General features: G+C 38.4%; 1 protein-coding gene across 7 annotated transcripts in view; it reads left to right on the top strand.

Moving 5' to 3' along the window:
* Positions 1-18775, top strand: part of ANKHD1 (ankyrin repeat and KH domain containing 1) — a 122382-nt gene that overhangs the window by 67594 nt on the left and 36013 nt on the right. For all 7 annotated transcript variants that reach the window (XM_087721855.1, XM_087721854.1, XM_087721852.1 and 4 more), the window contains 8 exons: positions 2953-3092; positions 3205-3316; positions 3726-3871; positions 5284-5426; positions 7191-7404; positions 9400-9575; positions 12501-12663; positions 16517-16612. In XM_087721855.1, coding sequence (XP_087577981.1) covers positions 2953-3092; positions 3205-3316; positions 3726-3871; positions 5284-5426; positions 7191-7404; positions 9400-9575; positions 12501-12663; positions 16517-16612 — 1190 coding nt within the window. The remainder of the gene's footprint in view (positions 1-2952; positions 3093-3204; positions 3317-3725; positions 3872-5283; positions 5427-7190; positions 7405-9399; positions 9576-12500; positions 12664-16516; positions 16613-18775) is intronic.

The following is an 18775-nucleotide window of genomic DNA, read 5'->3' as shown; positions in this document are numbered from 1 at the left end:
TCTCTGAAAGAGGATTAGTCTTTTCCCCTCCCAACAAGCTCCTCCCCCCATAGTTCACTATGGCAAACTGGCAGAGAATATGAAGCTCAAGCCTATAATGGCAGTGACAAGGATAGTGCTGGGCCTCCCTCACTCCCCTGAGGGACTGCATACTCCTTATCTGAAACTCCTCTCAATGACGTGAGATCGCTTAAAGACGGCAACTGGAAGTTCCATAATAGTATTTGTTAAGTGAAGCAGTCATATGACATCTCATTTAATGTGATGACATTCTGGTTCCAATTGGGGTCATGAGTCAAGGATTATATGTGCCTTCCACATATTTTGGAACCATCAAGTCCCAATGGCACATTCAGGATTTATAACATTTCAGTTTTTAATATTTTCTGAAAGCATGCATTTTAGAGGAAAAGTGTTTGAAAGTGCCAATGGTAGGACAGAGAAACAGTATCTAAGAGCTTACTCCAAAAAAGTAGGAAATTATTAGAAAATTCTCTTTGGAACTTCATAGCAGGTAGGTCAAGATTGGATGAAAGGCAATCCTGGAAATAACTCCGCAACAAGCAGGACTTGAACAAAAAAAAAAAAACATTTGAGTTGCAAATGAAAGCTAATACTAGGCTCTAGCACATTGAAGTCACATGATCATAGTACCAAGTACTACCAACATGTGTAGTGCAGCACTATGGACTGATTGAATCTTCTGAATGTTCTTCAAAAGTGGCATATGTAACAGCAGTCCAAATGGATGGTGGTGAGAGTGTGAGACACTCTTGCAAGATCATTTAATTCTATATAAGGTTGCAAAGGGCTATAGTCTTAACCTGCCTATCTAGTTGGGAGTCCAGAAAAACTCTTAATTTAAAAATTAAATTAAAAGTAAAAATTAAAGTAAAGACCTTCTTCAGGGGCATCATCATATTGTAATAGATAAAACTGATGGATGAAATAGTAATTTCATTTTACTTGGGGCCTGTTTAGGGCCCATTCAAACTTCATAGAGTCCAGAAACTGGATCAACGTCTTGACAGCAAGGTCTCTATTACTGCTTGGGATAGCAGTATATAATTGGGTATCATCAGCATAGTTATACCACATAAACCATTAGAGAACCCCTAGTAGCCAATTGGCCAATTTAAACAAGGTAAGTTGGGTGATAACGTATCAGTGCAATGAGGGAAGATAACTAGTTAGGCTTCTCCTTCCTTACCACCACAGACTAAGCTCATACTCAGCTTATACCATGCTCCTGGATTCGTGTTCCCTTAGCAATACTCTAGGTGTGTCTTTCTACTGCTTTATTTTCTAGAAGATCTCAGTAAACCAAACATTTGCAAATTGCTATTTCTGGAATAAAACCCCTGGTTATAAGCAGGATGCTTTTATTTCCATTGCTCCTCCCCAGTTGCATCAGATAAAAGGATTTGAAACCTGGAAAGATAGATCTATAAGAGGGAGAGATCATTGCTTTTGCCAAACCTGGATTTAATAATACTAAATTTAATATAAATGCACATGCACAAGCAATTCATGATGATGAGAGGTTTTACTGGAAACACACCTGGCATTTACTATCAATAGCCTGATTTTGTATTATTTGTAGTAAGTGAGCCAGGGGTTGGGAAATAAAATAAGTGGGTGGTCAAAGTGTATGTATAAAATATATTTCTTATCTGTTTGAAATGTGGACAAGATAGTTTCACAGTCACTAACTATAAACAGGCATGGTCCAGATTTTTCTTATACCATTCACACTTTTTAGGATTTGCCTCATTTTTATTTGGACATTTGATTTAGAGTATTAAAATTAAGATTCTTTCTTACACATTTCAGGAACAGGAGTGTGGTTTTGTATTTTCTTTAACATGGTTCATGAATATACCATATTTTTTGGAGTATAAGATGCACCGGAGTATAAGACACACCAAGGTTTTGAAGAGGCATTTTTTTAAAAAAGTAGATAGGTAGATAGAGGGATAGAGAGAGAGAGAAAGAGAGAGAAATACAGTAGGTAGGTAGGGAGAGAGTAGGTAGGTAGATAGATAAAGGGATAGAGAGAGAAAAATAGAGAGAAATACAGTAGGTAGGGAAAGGGGGGTAGGTAGGTAGGTAGAAGGATAGAGAGAGAAATAGAGAGAGAAGTAGATAGGGAGAGAGTAGGTAGGTATGTAGTAGATAGAGGGGGAGAGAGAGAAATACAGTAGTAGGGAGAGAGAGTAGGTAGGTAGGTAGGTAGATAAAGGGATATATATATATAGAGAGAGAAATACAGTAGATATGGAGAGAGAGAGTAGATAGGTAGGTAGGGAGATGTTTCCAGATGTATTTATCCATGTGCTGGAGAAGGAAATAGCTGACAATCTGCAGCACCTAAGAGTGTGTTTCTGCACAGCACTTGATCAATGTAATTCTCATCCATCAGTTAAAGAGCTTTCCAAAAAGGGGGGGAAAGTTTTTGCACTCTGCAAACCTCCCCAAAACGGCCCATTTTTTGCGAAAATGGACCCGTTTCCCCCCCCCCAAAAAAGTCATGAATAGCCTTGGGGGGTGGCTTGCAGAGTGCTCCTGGGGAGGTGGGGGGGGGGGCAAAAATGAGCAAAACATGGCCCATTTTTCACGAAAATGGGCCCGTTGTGGTCAAAAAAATTATAGAGTGCTACTGGGGGCTGGGGGGGGGGGAACAGCCAGTTATTTCTGCCCTCCCCAGCCCCCAGGAGCTCTCTGAAAGCCTCCGTAAGGGTGTGCACGGCCATTTTTGTGAAGAGGCGGGGATTTATGGAGGCAAAAAATGCTGTATTCAATACATAAGACACACCCAGATTTTCAGCCTCCTTTTTGAGGAAAAAAGGTTCGTCTTGTACTCTGAAAATACGGTAATAGCAAAACATGTCAGTCTCTTGGAAAGATGTTCTTCATGCAAGAGATATTGAGCATGTTGTTTTTCCTTCCCAGCTGTCAATAGCAGAGTGCCTACCGGTTCCAATTCCTCACATGTCATGGATTCGGCTACACCTGAGTCCTGTTCACAAACGCTCAGTATGACTTCTCAGTCTGTGCTTCCTACATACCCTTCTGTTGATATTGATGCCCATGTGAGTAATGTTGATTACTGATACAGCTATATATTTTGAAAACTATTTTGGTTAAATGATGCAATAATTACACAATTTAATACAATTGAAATGCATTTTTTCCAATCTTAAGACGGAGAGTAATCATGATACTGCACTGACGCTTGCATGTGCTGGTGGGCATGAAGAACTTGTCTCTGTCTTGATAGCACGAGGTGCCAGTATAGAACATAGAGACAAAAAGGGTAAGCTATTAAAGTGCTGCTATTTATCATTGCTTTTATTTTGAAATTAGGCATATACAATCAAGCATCCCATTGGTTTATCATAATTTTCTGATGACTTGCAACATTGGTGTTTTTTCCTAGCTGATGATAAGTATTTTGGCAGCAATTTTTTTTTTAATATGTAATTTCAAGCCTTAATTAAATGAGGGGTTAGAGTTTCAAAAACACATTGCTTCTGTTTCTCCCAAATGTTCGATCACAAACTCAGAACTTTTATTTCATTTTGTACATAGTGATCTTGATTGCTACTCTGTATTGTGAATTACTGTATTACTGATTTTGAAACACTCTGGTTTTACTGTCAGCATAACTTAACTTTGATTCTTGTTTTCCAAATGGCTTCTAATAATAGAATCATTTCTGTTAGGGTTTACACCACTAATTTTAGCTGCAACTGCTGGACATGTTGGTGTTGTAGAAATACTTCTAGATAAAGGTGGAGACATAGAAGCCCAGTCTGAGCGTACTAAGGACACACCACTTTCATTAGCATGCTCTGGTGGCCGTCAAGAAGTAAGTGTTAACATTTTAAAAAAAACAACTGTACATATGTTTTTGTTTAACTACTATAGTCATAGTTTGGAAAAACGGGATCTAACATCCTGATAGTATGTCTCCTCATTTGGTACAATATTTTACTGCATATTATAATTAATTGCATTTCTTAGATTATGAAAGCATGTATTGATTCTCCAAACCCACCCAGGTTGGGTGGACATCATCCCCTTAGAATATATCCACATATTCTGTATGCTTCAAAAATAAACAGTTTCCTGTATCCACAGCATGTCCACAGATGCTTCCCTTAATGTTCTCCAAGTTCTTTGCTCTATTTCACTTTTTCATTTTATTATAACCATATTTTTTTTAAAAATGGGAATCTTGCATGCTACAAACAAAAAACAGTCTTTTGAATATAAAAATGCTGGATGCAAGTTGTATGTTAAGCTTTTAATTGTTTCCACTTGCATCCTCCCTCCAGGTGAATAGGACTGAGGGAGGGGTTTAGTCTAGGGTTCCCTAAAGTAGTCCATATCAGCCCCAAGGGACTATCCAAAGGGTTGATGTTGTTATTATTTATAGTATTATTAGTGTAGATAGTGTTTATTAAATTATTTTCATATAATAAACTTTTGGAGATTGATGAACAACCTGAAATTTCATGAAGGAAGTCAATGAGCTAAAGAGATTTAAGGAATAGCAAGTGGCATTCTGGTTATTCAATGCTTTGTAATTAATTATGATCTCTGTGGACCATTTTATGATTTAGCAATCCCTCCCTTTCTGCTATATTGCAAGACTACAACAGTGAGTTTTCAAAACTTCAGATCTGCCAAGTAATCCAAAAAGATTGGGAAACCTCAGTTAATTCTGAAATTACATGGAATTTATGAGCATTATACATTCCATGTAATTTCTCAGATTAATATGAGTCCGATGTTTTAGGACTGACTTCTTGCACATATTTTTGCAGCAATTTTAAAAAACAGTCCCACAGTCCATTCTATAATATCTATTCATAAAATGGGAATTCAGTAAGGCAGTAGTATGAAAAGTGAAGATTTGACCTTAACCTGTTTGTTTGTTTGTTTGAATCCTACCTTTATTATTGTTATAAATAATTCAAGGTGGGAAACAAACTTAGCACGCCTTCCTCCTCCTATTTTCCCCATAACACCAACCCTGTGAGATTGATTGGGCTGAGAAAGAGTAACTAGCCCAAAGTCACCCAGCGGCTTCATGGCTAAGACAGGACATTAACTTACTATTTAGTTATATATACATCATAATTTTTCTATGACATTTTCCATACTTTTGTTATGCCCTGGAGCAGTTTGTTGCAAGATTTAAAACTCAATATTTATCCTGAGCACATTGGTGCTATTGTCAACTTCTGATAGTGTTAATAATATTCCATATTTCAGGTGGTAGATCTTCTCCTAGCACGAGGAGCAAACAAAGAACACAGAAATGTATCTGATTATACTCCTCTAAGTCTTGCTGCATCTGGTGGATATGTTAACATTATTAAGATACTACTCAATGCTGGAGCAGAAATTAATTCAAGGTAATTGGTTTAGAAAGATTTTGGATTATCTGATGAATATAACATAAAGTAGGGTTGAATTCCACAGATTTGTTGCTTTTATTCATTCAGACATACTAAACAAACCTGGTGATTGGTAGATGAGCTTTTTTAAAATGGTAATTTTATTTTTAAAAAATTACAATTACAGTAATAAAATATTAGTGCAAACTACAAACAAAAGAATATGAAAGAAAAAATGGTTGAAAAAAAGAATATAAGAATATAATAAAGAAAAATATATGAAGAAATGATCTATATCATCACAAGTGTAAACCATTTTAGTAACTTAAATCCTTCTCTGAAAATAGAACAAATGATCTCTTATTCCCATATGTCCATCTCTTATCTATAAACAAATAGATACAAACAAATCCTTGCATTTTAGTCCTAGTGTCAGCAAAAGTCCATTAAGGATTACTAGAGATGATAACATACTTATTTTAACCTTAATTAAATAAACCAATTTTATATTCCTTCCTTTTGCTTCTAATGATTTATTCATTTCAAATAATGTCCCAGAACTTAATTTTTTGCCTCTACTCACAAAATTCTTTGAAGTTTTAACAAGCCTCTTTTATAAAGCCAATGTAGGAAAAATTATTTGTATATCCTTTTTCATTATTAAGACATCAGCCAATTGCTTTTGTATGTTCAGTGCAACATCTGTTTCCCTGTGATTCTGGAAACCTGCCATTTTCAAATCTACTTTCAAATCAAACTCAGTCTTGCCAGATAAAACTTGTTCTTCCATTAATATTTTTTTAATGCAGACTGTAGAAGCAGACTCTCCTAAAATTAATTTGACTCCATTGTTCAACAATATTCTTTAAAATGTCCAAAAATGTTTTGCTTCATTCTGTTTTGATAAGTTGAAAATTGAATGTTCTTTCATTGTAACCATTAGTTTCTTTGATTTCCTACTAGTGACTAATTTTTAAAGCATCAGTATTTTTTCAAAAAACAGAATTTTTTTGAAAAAAAATTCCCCACAGGAAGGGTTCTTCATAGTTAATCATAGTTTATTTCAAATTTATCTGAATCCTTAGTTCATTCAAACCTTCTGAAATCAACGTTTTAATCACCCTTTTGCTATTTATTCTCTCTTTTTTTCAAGTCCATAGACATATTTAAAACTGTAACTAAAAATAGAAGGAAATTCATTCTCTACTATAAAACCTGTTGATCCAAAGGTTCCAAAACAGTTAACAAGTAATTTCCAAAAGTGGTTAGAATAGAACGTATGCAAACCCAGTGTCCTTTCCAAGACACAGATTTCAGTTTAAGCAAGATGACTATTACAGTCTTTTCGCAACGAACAACTAACTGCCTGTGTACCTCTGGTTGTTCTCTCCTTGTTCAAAGATGTATTTTTGAAGAACCACTGCTACTCACTGGCTCTTCATTCAACTGTTGCCCTTGACTCCACTTTCCATGAGCTATCTTTAGTTGCTGTTGTGATTTGTAGATATGCTGTGCCATGATTTTCAGAATTTCATCCAGCACTTATATGTTGCTAGCATTCTTAGCATATTTCAAGTACTTTTTGTTTTTCGTTTCCATTACTTTGTGTTTCAAAATCTAGCTGATTTTTATATAATGCACTTTCCAGCAGTGAAATGAGGATGTATTTTATTACACAACAGTCAGCTTTTCATAAAATAATTATATTCTAGAAATATTTGCCTTTACATTTGTCTAAATTATGTCATTGTTATATTTGTATTTATTGGCTTTCTTTTTTAGGACTGGGAGTAAATTGGGCATTTCTCCTCTGATGCTGGCAGCTATGAACGGTCATGTTCCTGCAGTAAAACTGTTGCTTGATATGGGTTCTGATATTAATGCCCAGATTGAAACCAATCGGAATACCGCACTTACTTTAGCCTGCTTCCAAGGCAGAGCAGAGGTAGTCAGTCTGCTTTTGGATAGAAAAGCCAATGTTGAACATAGAGCAAAGGTAAGCAATCAATAGATTTCTTTCTCAATTGAACTTTGATGAGCATGATCTTGTAATAAAAATTAAAATTGGGGATTGTCTAAAGGAAGTTGCCAGTCACCTTACCTTTAGAGGTTCACCTGAGTGACCTCAGGAACATGGAGTGATTTAAACAAAGAGGACTATGGGTTGGATGCCTATAGGCAATTTACCCATGATATAAAACCCACAATATAAAATATTAAAGCAATAAATATTTAAAATTAAAATTACCAAAAAAGTAGCCAATATATAACAGGGTGAAGATGGAGTCTTTTCTTGATCCACTAACCATCTCCAATATGGCATACCCTTCCCCCCCATAAGGACTCAGGCCAATTGTTTGAGCCAAGTTTAAAGCCCCGCCAGAAGGCCCAGGGGCTGGGGTAAATTTCACTACACAATATTCCAAAAGCCGGGAGCCACAACAGAAAAGGCTGTTCTCCTGGACCCAATCAGCTGGAATTCTTTGACTGACAAGTTCTGCACCAGGCTCAACAATGCACAACATACACATTTTTAACAGACATCCTTTTATCATCTGTAGATGAAATAGGTGACACACAAATATAATACATACATACATTCTTTATCTTCTAGCAATATTCATGCACACTTATGGAAGGAGATTATGTATGCACTTTTAGCAGCAAACATTATTTGGAAATGCTTAGAAAACATAATCAAACCTAGTGCTCAGAGCGCCACATTAGTTGAGAAGCAAATGATTTTCATATTTAATTTACCCATTGATTTAAGATCCCAGGAGACTTCCTCCTAGGAGACAACATCTGTATTAAAGTCCAGCATAAATGAAAGGCTGATGAATACATAATATTGCTTTTGGTGGAAAGGTCTATCAAGGTTCTGGTATTTTCAATACATCTAGGAGTATTGTCCTGGTATACACCTGGTTTACCAGAAAACAAGACATAACTAAAAAAATAAACCCTAGCATGTTTTTACGTGTGAGTCCTGTCACCAAAATAAGCCCTACTTAAGAGCCTGCATAGCCAGCAGCCTGCCCATTCCATCTGGTTGCTCACAGTGCCACAACAGCAAGGCATGGTGATGGTGGATCTGCCCCATGCAACCTGCATTGGCTTACCTCAAGGCCGCCACAGCCAGGCCATCAACAGCACAACACTTACTTTGTGATGGCAACACCAGCAGCCATGTGAAACAGCAGCCAATATGGCCGCTGGCCCACTTCTGCTTACTTGCGACTGCAATGGAGCAGGAGGCTGAGTGGTGTGTTGGTGCTGCAAAGCAAAGCAGGTGTCCGGGTGTGGATGGCGTAATTGCCGGAGTGCTGAGGTAAGCCAGTGCAGGGCAAAAGAGGCCGCTCCTCCCCCTGCCTCACCTCTTGACCGCAGTACTGGCGCATCACTTGGCCTCCTGCTCCATTGAGGCCACGAGCTAGCAGAAGAAGTGGGCCGGCAGCCAAACAGGGTCCTGCTGGACAGAGCTGCCAAAACCACCACTGTGAGGCGTGTGTGTAGCCTGGTGGGGGCCTTGAGGTGAGCCGGTGCATGGTGCAGGTCCATCTCGCTGCCTCACGACAGCAGCACTGGCACACTGCATGGCCTTCTGCCCCACCTTGAGCAAGCAGAAGTCGGCCTCCCATACATGGAAAAAAAATAAGACACACACCAAAAATAAGCCCTGGGCCCAAAAGAAAATAAGACCCGGTCTTATTTTGGGGAAAAGATGAATACTGAACTCTAGGAAGAAAGGGATTTTCCTTAATTTATATGTAGAGACTTTGGAAGAGTGATTTTTCTATTCTATGTTATAGATATTCCAAAACAAAATGGGTAGGTAACTGATAGAAAGATAGTATTGTATATTATGAAAGAGTTTAGCTACCCTCTTTTAATGTTGATTGGACTCAAGTGGCTTTGGACTTGGAAGTGAAAAGGGTTAGTAGTAATTTATTCATATAAGTTTGAATTTCAAGCAAGTTATTTTAAACAGACTGGACTCACGCCTCTCATGGAAGCTGCATCGGGAGGTTATGCAGAAGTTGGAAGAGTTCTTCTTGATAAAGGAGCAGATGTCAATGCTCCTCCTGTGCCTTCTTCAAGAGACACTGCTTTAACTATTGCTGCAGATAAAGGCCATTACAAGTTTTGTGAACTCCTGATTAATCGGTATAGTATTTTCTGTTATATTAGAATTGCACAAGTTGAACTACATGCAATTTCTCCAACCAGTCTGATCTGGCCCCGCCCTTCATTCTACTGCTTAACTTCAGTGGCAAATTTGCATTTCTTTGTTTGTCCTCCCCATGCTTTCTATCCTTGCCCTCACATATTTGTCACTATTGCTGTTGCCTTTCTAGGTTTTGCCCTTTAATTTGTGTGTCAGAGCACCCTTGCACCTTGGCCAAAGCAAAATCTTTTTCAGCAAGTATGTTCTGTGCCATCATTGGCCAAAAGAGAACCATTTGTATAGGGCAAACGCAAACAGATTTCTTTTTGTTTAGAAATGAAATTTGTGAAATTTGCCTCAGCTGACCTACATTTAGGGGTTGTTTCTATGTTGTTGTAACTATTGGCCCTTCCCATTTAAGACCATTTCCCAGGTTTTTGTAATTTGTTTTTTCAAAGGTATAAATGCATGCTAGGCACTTTATTCCTCTTTCATTTATTCCATCTTTATTGGCCTGCCTTATCTCTTCATTGTATTGAATGATCATTTAAGGAATTTCCCCTTACCCAATTTAATTTAAAACTGAGAGATGGTAAAAGAAGGGAAAATCAGTTTCCACACTTCAAACTAATGATCTCAAGTCAGGAAGCTGGGAACTGCTAAGTGGAGAAAATAAGCTAGATATTACCCATTCACAGTTTCAAATCCACAATGATTTTCCATTAGATTTCTATAAGGCAGAAAATCCTATAACTAAATAAATTTTATAACTAAATAGGGATACTGCGAATGTTATTATAGGGGATTGTAGAAGTGGGTTATTCTCATAAATTAAATTTTCATTAAATTATACTCTTTATTCATTAGTTTCATTTCTATAACCAGATCTAAATAATTTAAGTTATAGTAATTTATTTTTCATTTATATGCTAATACCCCAGTACTTTTTGAAGTATAGTTTAGAGGCAAATCTGAATTATTATTTATATTTGGCCTTTATTATTTTTACAAATAGCTCAAGGTAATAAATATATTCAGTACACCTTCATCCTCCCATTTTTCCTACAACAACCACCATATGAGATGATTTGGGTTAAGACAAAGTCTCTGGCCTAAAACCAGATTCTCCTGTGCACTGCTTGGAGAGTCCAAGCATGGGTTAAATCAGTCTGGTTGCCCTAGGACTGAATTAAAATACTTTAGCCACGCCTCCTGTTCCTCCTTAAGGCAAGAGCGCAAATTGAGAGAGTTCCAGCTGTTTTTGGAATATTAGGCTTGGATTCCCAATTGTGGACAGGTTTGTTATTTTAGCTTTTTATTTTTCCTTCATTTTCTGGGGGTTTTTTTTTGTTTTTGTTGTGGGAAGGATTTTTTGCCTTTGCGGATTTTTGTAGATCTGAGGCATTATTCGTGTTGTTTCAAGCAGGATCAATTGGGTGGAAGGTGACATCGTCCACCATAGGCTGAGAGCATGCATCACCCTGGCATATGAGCATCAGTCCAGGACAGTTCCACGCAACATCATTGCCCACTCCACGAGGAGTGTGGCCACGATGGCAGCTTGGGCTACCCAGGCAACAATAGAGGACATTTGTATGGCAGCGACATGGTCATCCCCCTCTCTGTTCGGAACTATAAATTGGACACCTTTGCATCAGCCGAGGCTTTGTTTGGCAGAAGGGTGCTACAGCAAGTTCATTTTGCAGCCGAACACTTGTCCACCTCTTCTACCCGCCCTGGGAACAGTTAACTTTCAAACTTTAATGGAATTTGTATGCCGCCCACTCCCTAGGGACTCTGGGCGGCTCACAACAAGTAAAAGCATTTAAAACATTTAAAATTACAGAATTAAAATCAACACAACATCCATTTCTTCAAATGGGGCTGGAATAATCAACAGCCCCAGGCCTGCCGGAACAGCCAGGTCTTGGTCGCTTTACGGAAGGCCGGGAGAGTGGTGAGGGTCCGGATCTCAGCAGGTAGCTCGTTCCACAAGGCCGGTGCAGCTACAGAGAAGGCCCTCCCTCGGGGAGCCGCCAACTGGCATTGTCCGGTCGAAGGCACCCGGAGGAGGCCCAACCTATGTGATCTTATTGGTCGTTGGGAGGTATGTGGCAGGAGGCGGTCTCTCTTGGGTGTGTCCCATGCTTGGACTCTCCAAGCAGCGCACAGGAGAATGACCATTGACTTACCTGAAGGGTCGTTCTCTGTGCACTGTGGGAGAGTCCAACCTGCCCAGGTATTGTGCAGACCCAGGGTTCGGGCATACCAGACATTAGCAGTTATAGCAATAGCAGTTAGACTTATATACCGCTTCATAGGGCTTTCAGGCCTCTCTAAGCGGTTTACAGAGTCAGCATATCGCCCCCCACAGTCTGGGTCCTCATTTCACCCACCTCGGAAGGATGGAAGGCTGAGTCAACCTTGAGCCAGATAGATTTGAACCGCTGAACTGCAGATAACAGTCAGCTGAAGTGGCCTGCAGTACTGCACCCTAACCACTGCGCCACCTCGGCTCTCTCCACGCCATATCATCGCACCTTTTTGGTTCCAGTAATCATTAGAAAACTGGCCTTAAGGAGGAACAGGAGGCGTGGCTAAAGTATTTTAATTCAGTCCTAGGGTAACCAGACTAATTTAACCCATGCTTGGCCTCTCCTGCAGCGTACAGAGAATGACCCTTCAGGTAAGCCAATGGTCAATTTGAATTCACTACCTCCCACTTTCTAGCCTGGTGCCTTAACCATTAGTCCAAACACGTGAAATATTCATTTCTAGTTTTCTGTTATGGCATTTATATGTTGATAATTAAAAGTAATATGAAATTGTTAACCAGGTGCCATTGATTTTTTTTTTGCAAAGTAAAATTTAATTTCAACTGGTATCTGAATTATTTATTTTAATAAAAATTGATTTCCTTTTAGGGGAGCACATATTGATGTTCGCAATAAGAAAGGAAACACACCACTCTGGTTGGCAGCAAATGGTGGTCACCTTGATGTAGTGCAGCTACTTGTGCAGGCAGGAGCTGATGTGGATGCTGCAGATAATCGGAAAATCACACCCCTTATGTCTGCATTTCGCAAGGTAATTTTATTTGATGGATTTGAGATTAAAATATTTAGAATTGAGGCAAGCTGCAAATATTTGAATTATTGAATCTTAATTGCTAGTATACCCTTTTTATTTCATTGCATACATTTTATTTCATATCTCATTGATTGTTAAATGTACAGGTAATCCTCAACATAAAACCACAATCGTGCCCAAAATTTCTGTCACTAAGCCAGATAATTGTTAAGTGAGTTATCCCCATTTTATGACCTTTCTTGTCACAGTTGGTAAGTGAGTTACTGCAGTGGATAATTTAGTAGCAGGGTTTGTTGTTAGGTGATTCTGACTTCCCACTTTGCTTGTCAGATGATTGCAAAAGGTGATCACATGATCCCAGGACACTGCATATAAATCAGTTTATATGAACCAGTTGTCAAGCATCCAAATTTTGATCGCATGACCATGGGAATATTACAATAATAATAAGTTCTTAGATACTTTGTCCATGTTTATTCGGAAGGGGGGAGGAGGAGAAGAAGAAAAGAAGAGGAGGGGAAGGAAGAGGAGGATGATTGTGGAAGAAGAAATCAATGGTTGCACCTATAGTAATAGGAAAGTTTGGAACAATGCCCCAGAGGTTGCCTAGATACTTGGAAATTTAAAACTTCTTCGACCTGAATATTCTGACAGCAAAAAACTACCTTACTCAGACATGCCTGCCCACTCAGTTGTTACCTTAACAGTTCTTAGGTTCTTGGTTAGGACTTGAACTGTCAAATCAAATTGAAGATTAAATGTTAAATAATAATAAATCTCCTGAAAGTTTTAATCAGAATTTCCCCCCAAAATTCCTTTCCATTCCCCAAAATCAAAGACTCTCCTATAAATTGAAACACATCTCTTTAACATTTGTTTTCCAGTTATATATAATGTCCATTCCCCAATGTCCATCAGTCTTTTTGAAAGAATCCATTTCATCAGCCATCAGTTCTGCCAACTTTTGAGTGTTTACGATCCATAGTCCCTTCAGCTATCTCCAAGCAACCTGCCTTCAAACCAGACTCCTGCTTCGGGTTTGCCAGCAACAAATTAAGTTCCAATCCATCCAATCGTAAACTTGGATTCGACAGTTGTTGCTTGCATCTGAGTATCATCTTTAAGTTGATTTAAAATCATTGTTAAGCTACCAAACTTTTTGGGTGAAATTTCAAATAGGTCTTGTAAGTTGAAAGGCATTTTGTTTTCAAGGCTTCCCCAAATGTTCTTGTCTTTAATATAATTTGTTTCCATTTTGTTTTAATTCAAGATTCTTCTGTATTAAACTTTTACAGCCAATCATAAACAATTATCAGAAACTGGGGAGGCACTATAACAAAAGAGCTCAGATTGAAAAGATCTCCCCGTAATAAAGAAATACAAGGAAAAATTAAAAATTAAATAAAGATTTACTTTTAGAAGTAAATAAAATACACAATCCCTGTAGTGAAAATCCAGTAGAAACATAAATCATTACTGATCCCTTTCACTACCCAGAAAAATACCATTGCTTCCATGCTGACAAAGCAAAACTAAAATGATTTATGACAGTTATCACACACAGGAAATTCATTTAAAACACTGCAAGGGGTTAGAATAATATAGTATTCAATTAAATTCAGATTAGAGCTGGAAAGGACCTTGGAGGTCCTCTGCTCTAACCCTCTGATCAGGCAGGACACCCTATACCATTTTGGGCAAGTGGCTGTCCAGTCCCTTCTTCATCAGTGAAGAAGCACCCCCAACTTTTATTGCACTGGTTAATTGTTCTCACTGTTAGGAAATTTCTCCTTAATTCCAGGTTACTTTACTTGTCTTGTCTTGATTGGTTTCCATCCATTGTTCCTTGTCTTGCCTTCTGGTGCTTTGGAAAATAAATTATTTGTGGCAGCTCCTCATATACTGGAATACTGCTACCATGTCACTCCTAATCTTCTTTTTCTAGATTAGCCATATCCAGTTTCTGCGACCATTCTTCATATGTTTTTATCTCTATTTTTTTTTTCAATGTGCTGAAAACTGGATGTGGTATTCCAAGTGTGGTCTTACAAAGACTACATTCAACCCGTATTTATAAATAATAAATCCCCCATTTGCTTGTCAGAAGGTTGCAAAAGGTTGTCACATGACCCCCTCAACACAGCAACTGTTATAAATAGGAACCAATTGCCAAGTATCTGAATTTTGATCACATGATCATGGGAATGTTGCAACAGTCATAAGTATGAAAAACAGTCAACTCACTTTTTTCAGCGCTTTTGTAAATTCGAACAGTCACTAAATGAACTGTTGTAAATTGAGGATTACCTGTATTAAAGTTCCTCTGTGTATTCAGAGACTGACTGATGCTCTTAGTTTTAGTCTTGCCAGTTAAAAAGATTATGATAATAAACCTTGATTCAAATTATTATTATAATAAAGTGTGCAGAACATTCTATTTTTTGCTTGAACTTTAATGAAACATCCAAATTCATGTGCAAAATTAGTAGCTCAAGCAGACTGATTAAAGATTTCCAATATATTTCAAGTTCAAAACATTCTCAACAGTAGAGAATATTTGTAGCTTCGGGTTGAGCTGTGGAGTCCTTAGTGTTCTCTGAGCTTGGTTGGGTTTTTTGCAGATATGTCATTACCAGATTAGTAACAGCATCACTGTAGTGCAGGGGTGTCAAACCCAAGACTTTGGGGGGGGGGGGCAGATCCACCCCACAGGATGCTTAGATTTAGCCCACGGGGCTGCCCTGGAAATAGGAAAGAACTGGCCTGCAGTGCCTTTTCCAGTGAAAACAGAGCTCCATTTTTGCTGGCAGAGGGTTGCAGGAGACTGGCACAGCCCATTTTCTCAGGCAAGGGCGTTCAGGCCACCACAAGCGCCCCTGACACAAGTGACGTCAAGCCACGCCCATCCCAGCCCCCCAATATCAAATGCAAACCTGATGCAGCCCTCTATGAAATTGAGTTTGACACCCCTGCAGTAGTGCATCAGAACAATCTGTTTCACTCTCAGATATTTCATACTTCTCATTTGAAATATTTTACATTTTGTTTTTATTTTATATTTTTATTTCATTTATTTGGATACGTTTAACTTGAATTTTACTATAAGTAGTTCTATATTTATGACAAAACTCAGCCCAAAATTTCCATTGCTAAGCAAGTTAAATGAATTTCGCCCTATTTTATGATCTTTCTTGCTACAGTTGTTAAGTGGATCTCTGCAGTAACATGGTTACTAACTGCAACTGTTATAAATACATGCGAGTTGCTAAGTGTCCAAATTTTGATCATGTAATCCTGGGATTTTGCAATCGTTAAGTGTGAAAAACAGTCATAAGTCACTTTTTTCAGTGCCATTGTAACTTCAAAAGGTCACTAAACAAATGGTTTTAAGTTGAGGACTACCTGTATTTTTTTATTTTATGTGTTTATTGTACATTATTCCAGGAGCTTTATTTAAATAAATAAATAAATAAATAAATAAATAAATAAATAGTGATGGGCAAGCTGTCTTTTGGAAAATATTATGTGCCAGTGTGACCTTGTTATTGAGAAAATCTTAATACATCTCTGGGTCTTTAACTGAGAATGTCTGTTAGAGCACATTTTATGACCTGATAATCCAGTTTCTATATAATGTATGTAAATATTCTAATTTTGCATAATTTTCCAGTTCTTTATCTATTCAAGTTTCTACACATGTATAGAACAAGAAACTTTAGTTTTCTATAAAGTTGATACGTTACTTCTGCAGAAAAAAAGTACTCAAAATAAAAGAAATATATCTAGTATGATATTATATGTTACAGAAGAACTCCTTCTAATTTTATATAATTAAATCATTCTTTTTTAGGGTCATGTGAGAGTAGTTCAATTTTTGGTGAAAGAGGTTAACCAGTTTCCTTCGGATATTGAATGCATGAGGTACATAGCAACTATAGCAGACAAGGTGAGTGCCGAGAAGCTAGTAATTTTATTGAGATAACTTGAGACTTCACCTATACAATATACGTTTTTTGTAGTAATATTTCTCATTGCTGCTATCATTTAGCTAAGATGAAAAATAACATCTCTTTCAAATGAAATAACAGAAGAACAGAGTTGGAAGGACCTTGGAAGTCTTCGAGTCCAACCCCTATTCAAGCAGGAGAACCTGTACCATTTCAGACAAATGGCTGTTCAGTCTCTTCATAAAAACCTGCAGTGATGGAGCAGCCACAGCTGAAGGCAAGCCATTCCATTGATTAATTGTTCTCAGGAAATTTATCCTTATTTCTAGGTTGGTTCTCCATGATTAGTTTCCACTCATTGCCTTTTTTCTGCCACCAGGTGTTTTGGAGAATAGCTTGATCCCCTACTCCTTTGTAGCAACCCTTTAGATATTGGACATGTTATCATGTCCCCCCTTATTCTTCTTTTCATTAAATAAGACACATCCAATTCCTTCAACCATTCTTCATATGTCTTAGCCACCAATCCCCTACGTTTCTGCATTTTTTCTAGAGTCTCTTTTTTATATTATGGCAACCAAAACTGAATGCAATATTCCAAATGTTGTCCTAAGCTGGTATTATCAACTCACATGATGTTGATTCTATAGCTCTTTTATTGCAGCCTAGGACTGTGTTAGCTCTTTTGGCAGATGCAATACACTGCTGGTTCATATCTAAATAATTATCCACTAAGACTGCCAGATCCTTCTTACAGTTACTACTATTGAGCCAGGTACCACCTATTCAATGCCTGTGCATTTGGTTTTTCTTGCCTAAGTGTAGAATTTTACTTTTCTCACCAGTATTTTTACCAGTATTTTGCCGCAAAGAAGAGGGGGTCAACCTATTTGCCAAAGCACCAAAAGAGAGGACAAGAAGCAATGGATGGAAACTAATCAAGGAGCAACCTAGAACTAAGGAGAAATTTCCTAAGGGTGACAACAATTAACCAGTGGGACAGCTTGCCTTTAGAAGTTGTGAATGCTCTTAACATTGGATGTTTTCAAGAAGAGATTAGACAGCCATTTGTCCAGAATGGTACAGGGTTTCTTGCTTGTGGAAAAGATTGGACTAGAAGACCTCCAAGGTCCCTTCCAATCTGTTTATTCTGTTCTGTCCATATTAGCTTTCTTGACAACAAGACAGAATTTGTCATTATTTTCTTTTGAGGTGTTAATTTGGCCTACAACTGTAGAATTGCCTGGTTTTCTCCTGTACTAGTACTGATCAGACCATACCCTGTTTAATTTCTATAGCTGAACAAGAGCCATTTTCTGCACAAAATAGCTTGTTAATGTAATTGAATTTAACAGCAACAGAGTAAAATTGCCGATAAAATAAATATCAATTCATAACATTTATAGATTTTCTGTTTGCATACACCAAGCATTATTTCTCACAAACAGCTTTCACAGACCAAACCAGATGTACACACAAGATTTTCCTTTCTTCTAAGAGAAACAACACAAAAGAGCAGCACTTCTTGTCCCTCCGCTCCAACTGCAGAGCTTGCGATGGAGGGATGGAGTACAGCTGTGGAAGAAGAAACTGCATGCTTGGGCTTCCTGCCTCCTTTCTTGTTCTCCCTGCTCCGAGGGATGCACTTCTCCTGGGATTCTCTCCCCAAACCAGCTCTCACCTGAGCCCAACGCCACTCTTGAGGACACCCACACAGCAGTAATGACAGTGTGCCTGTGCAGGGAGCCCTCCCAAGTCCCTAGTGGCTGCCGGCTCCAGGTTGCCACACGCTCCTTAATTGAAGCTCTCCAGCCTTTGGGGCATGTTCCTTTCTCTCCCCCACCCCGGTGGCTTCAGTCTAAGGAGGATTGTGGTAGCCTGGTGAGCATAGCAGGCTGGCACCATTCCCATCTGCTGGGTGGGTGATTATTCGCTGCCCACTTCACCTCTGAGTCGCTTGCCCATTAGGCTTTGCTCATGCTGGGAAGAAGACTTGTGTCATGTAATGGTGACTGAGGGAAGAGGCTCTCCTCCTGCAGGGTCAACTGTCAAAGGAAGTGCCGTTCCTCACCCCCCTTGGGAGGCCAGGCCAGTGAGTGGCCAGGAGGCAAGATGAGGTTAAAATGCCAGGTATCTCCAGATATTTTGTTGATAAACTGATT

The sequence above is a fragment of the Thamnophis sirtalis genome, unplaced genomic scaffold (assembly GCF_051295495.1).
Source record: "Thamnophis sirtalis isolate CommonGarterSnake01/CBP01778 unplaced genomic scaffold, rThaSir2_p1.2 scaffold_8, whole genome shotgun sequence".
Lineage (NCBI taxonomy): Eukaryota > Metazoa > Chordata > Lepidosauria > Squamata > Natricidae > Thamnophis > Thamnophis sirtalis.
This window is presented reverse-complemented; position numbering and strand designations above follow the sequence as displayed.